The sequence below is a fragment of the Trachymyrmex cornetzi genome, unplaced genomic scaffold, assembly GCF_001594075.2.
Source record: "Trachymyrmex cornetzi isolate Tcor2-1 unplaced genomic scaffold, Tcor1.1 scaffold485, whole genome shotgun sequence".
NCBI classification, from domain to species: domain Eukaryota; kingdom Metazoa; phylum Arthropoda; class Insecta; order Hymenoptera; family Formicidae; genus Trachymyrmex; species Trachymyrmex cornetzi.
Window position 1 is genome coordinate 156,844 of NW_017299674.1, and position 3,710 is coordinate 160,553.

Sequence of the window (3,710 nt, forward strand, 5' to 3'; positions counted from 1 at the left end):
TTCGAGCCGTGGTCAATCGGGATCACCCCTAGCAGAGTTACCGGAGGAGCCGGTAAGTACATATTCCTCATGAAAAAGTAAATCGAAAATTTTAATAGCAAAATCTTAAGGCATCAATAGTTTTCAAACGGTGAGCATTTGAAAATAACCAACCACAGGGCAAGAAATTTCCGCCGTCAGAGGAGGCGCAATTAAGCGGTCGGCCGCGCGAACCCTTTGACGGATGTATTGCTCAACGGCACAGTACCGAACGAGTATTGCAAAGTTTCGTGAAATTTCTATATTAACTACTTTCGTACTCTTAATTTTTGAAACATAAAAATTTTTAAATAAAATTAATAATTAATTTTTAAAAAATACAAAATAAATATAAATTGTAATTTAAACGCTTGTTATGTTTTAAACAATGACAAAATAAACAGAAAATGTTTGAAAATAAAAACAAAAATATTATATTATTATAAAAACGTTATTAAATACTGAAAGATTTAGCCCCAGGGCTCATTCATAAGATAATCACAATAAGTTTTGAAAATGACAAAATTACATAATATTCGAGCAGAACAAGTCAGAACTATCGTTAAAATTACCCAAAATTATCAGCACGTCACATTTCCTCAGAGTGACGTGCTGGTAGCAACAGTTAAATTGTTTAAAAAATGTTTGCAAGCGAGGATAACTTTTGATTATGATTGTACCACATAGATCTTGAGTAGAACAAGTCAAAACTATCGTAAAAACTGCTCAAAATTATCAGCACGTCACATTTCCGCTGAGTGACGTGCTGGTAGCAACAGTTAAATTGTTTAAAAAACGTTTGCAAGCGGGAACAATTTTTGGTTATGATTGTTCCACATAAATCTTGAGCAGAACTGTCGTCAAAGATGCTGAAAATTGTCATGACACTTTTTCGTGGAATAAGATTAAATCAAAACTGTTTAAAAGTTATTAATTGTTGGAATTTTGACCTGAAACTTCATACTCGTATAATAATGTATTTTGTTTAAAATTAACCGGAACACTTAACAGATGTCGCAATATTTTCAATGGCTTCTGGTACTTTAGACCAGTGTTGCTAGATGAGCCCCCTTTTAGCGCATGCGCATTGGAGTATAGCATCAATGCTGTACTAATGTCGAACTTATAAAGGTTCTTTAAGGCCCTATTTTGACGTTTCTGTAAAAATTATATCATTTTTTGTTTTTTTGTTATTATTTATTATTAAAAACCGAAATCAGTAAAAAAAAATCAATAATAGAAGTGACGAGATTATAATATAATATAAAGTTACATAAACTGGAAACGCCAATAATTGATAACAATAATAATATAACAATAATAACAATAATTAAGACTGTCCATCTAATTTAGTGTTATACTGTAAATATACGTTAAAGGTGTAAGATTCCTAAATAAATAAACAGAAATTTATAATAGATATAATATTTTATTTGGCAGAATTATAAGGAATACCAACATTTGTTGCAAGGATAAGGGAAACTGCCGAAAACTTTACTTTATATCTATAAATATTATTTTACTTACATCTAATTGTCATTATGGCCGGATCCCACCAGGACTCTTCTCTCTCATCCTCCGTAATGGCCGTTATATATTCCTGGATTTCTCCAACGCTGCAGTGCGCATGCGCTAAAAGGGGGCTCATCTAACAACACTGCTATAGAGGAAGATGTGCCGTGCTGGAACGTGAAGTTAGCACGACATTTCTTTACTTTCGATTTTTTGGTATTAAAGACACGCTGAACGTTTTTTAATATTTACAAGAACAGTAGAATAATGAAAAGTGCTACTGGAATAACCATTGTTTTTTGAAAATTAATAAAACGTCGTGCTAACTTCACAGACACTCGCAGTGGTAGACCGGGCGAGTGCGCGTATTCGGCTATCTTTAAGGATTAATATCTCGTTAACTATTGGGGAAACTTGCAAAATGGTACAGGACTTTTCGACTCAGTTTAGTCTGTTCTATCCAGGTACGAAATATTTTGCGGTTTTTGCCTGACACCCTGTATATATATATGGGGCATTCTTTGTCAAATAGGTCACTCCCCCCCTGTCCAAAATTTAGAGGGGCCTACAGTATTCGTTTTGGACTCGATTAAATTGTTTGCTTAAATTGTTGCTCGAGATGTCTACTCTTAAAAAAAAACGTAATCTTTTCGAAAAATCGAAATGGCGCATCCAAGATGACTGTCAGAATGAACAAAGTCGAACGGAGAAAAAGATGGTAAACCTTCAGAAGAACTACATGACTTGGAACATTAACGGCAGCAAAATTTTTTACGTATTTTTGGCTGCTGAAAACGAATTTGATAATGAAATTTAGCACTTGGCTTTTGGCTGCCATTTTGAAAAAATTGTAAAAAAATTCTCTTGCGTATATTTCGGAAAATATTGATTTTAGAAAAACAAGTGTCCAACAAAAAATAAAGCTTTTGAAATTCTCCATGAAGAAGGTCCTATGCATAATTGTCGTAATTTTAATCGTTTACGCGTAATATGACTTTAAATTACGAGACCCTTTCAATGAAGCTATATAGATTGTATAGAGTGTGCTGCGATCGGAAAACATTCTATTAAGCATATTACGTGTGATAAGTGCATTATGCGCTGAACAACCATCCTGCTGTAACCACATTCTAATATAATATGTAGCTCAATGGAACTTCGTCTAATAATATTTGTAACTCATTTCCTAAAAAATTTGCATGTTTTTGTCCATTTAAATTTCCTTTCAAAAAAATGGATCAATAACGCGATTTCCAATATCACACCAGACATTTACACTCCATGGATGTTGCTGTTGTACTTGTCGAAGCCAATGTGGATTGTCAACGGCCCAATAATGCATATTGTGTGTATTTAACTGTCCATGATTTGTAAAAAGATGACTCGTCTGTAAACAACACATAATCGAAGAATTGTTGATCAATCTTAACTGGCGTAGAACCCATTCGAAGAATCTTTGCCTATTTTGAAAATCGTTATCACCAAAAGATTGATGTAAGCATACGCGATAAGGATGAAAATTATGGAGTTTCAACATTTTCCAAACACTTTTAGTAGATAAATTACATTGAGTGATCTCGGAAATCATTGAAAATGCGAAACAATCATTTATTTATCGCATTCGAAAATGTATGGAAGTTAATGGCAATCATTTCAAACATCTTCTGAACTAAATAAAGTAAATAAATATTTTCATTGAAAATACTTAAGTATGTTAATCCTTCTTTTTTCCATATAAATGTGATTTTTTTATTTCCAAGGTCATCTGAAGAACAACATATCATATATGGTTGGATTTGTTTTTTTATGAACTACATTACTACATTAATAAAAATATGATGTTTCATTTAAAAAAGTCGCGATGATCTCGAAATCTCAAAAATTATGACGTTTAGAAAAATTTTTTGCTCATCATACATACGTGTCCCTTCCAATCAAACAACTTTTCCTTGTAGTATTTTCCCGTATCATCAAAAACAATAGAGATATTTTAAATGATAAAGTTAGAGGAAACACCTTGTATATGGACATGTTTCGTATATAACTATATGTATATGTTATTATAATATTTTTATATACGAATATTTATGCACATGTTCTTATAAAAATTGTTTACCGGGTAAATTTTTTGTAAAAGATTTAAGTTATTTTATAAGTTTATATACATATATATATATATA

General features: G+C 32.0%; 1 protein-coding gene across 1 annotated transcript in view; it reads right to left on the reverse strand.

Moving 5' to 3' along the window:
- LOC108765352 (uncharacterized) overlaps positions 1-1,666 on the reverse strand; it is a 3,949-nt gene extending 2,283 nt beyond the window's left edge. Inside the window, exon 1 of the mRNA XM_018514028.1 lies at positions 1,546-1,666. Within this exon, the coding sequence (XP_018369530.1) occupies positions 1,546-1,666 (121 nt within the window). The remainder of the gene's footprint in view (positions 1-1,545) is intronic.
- Positions 1,667-3,710: the final 2,044 nt, after the last annotated feature.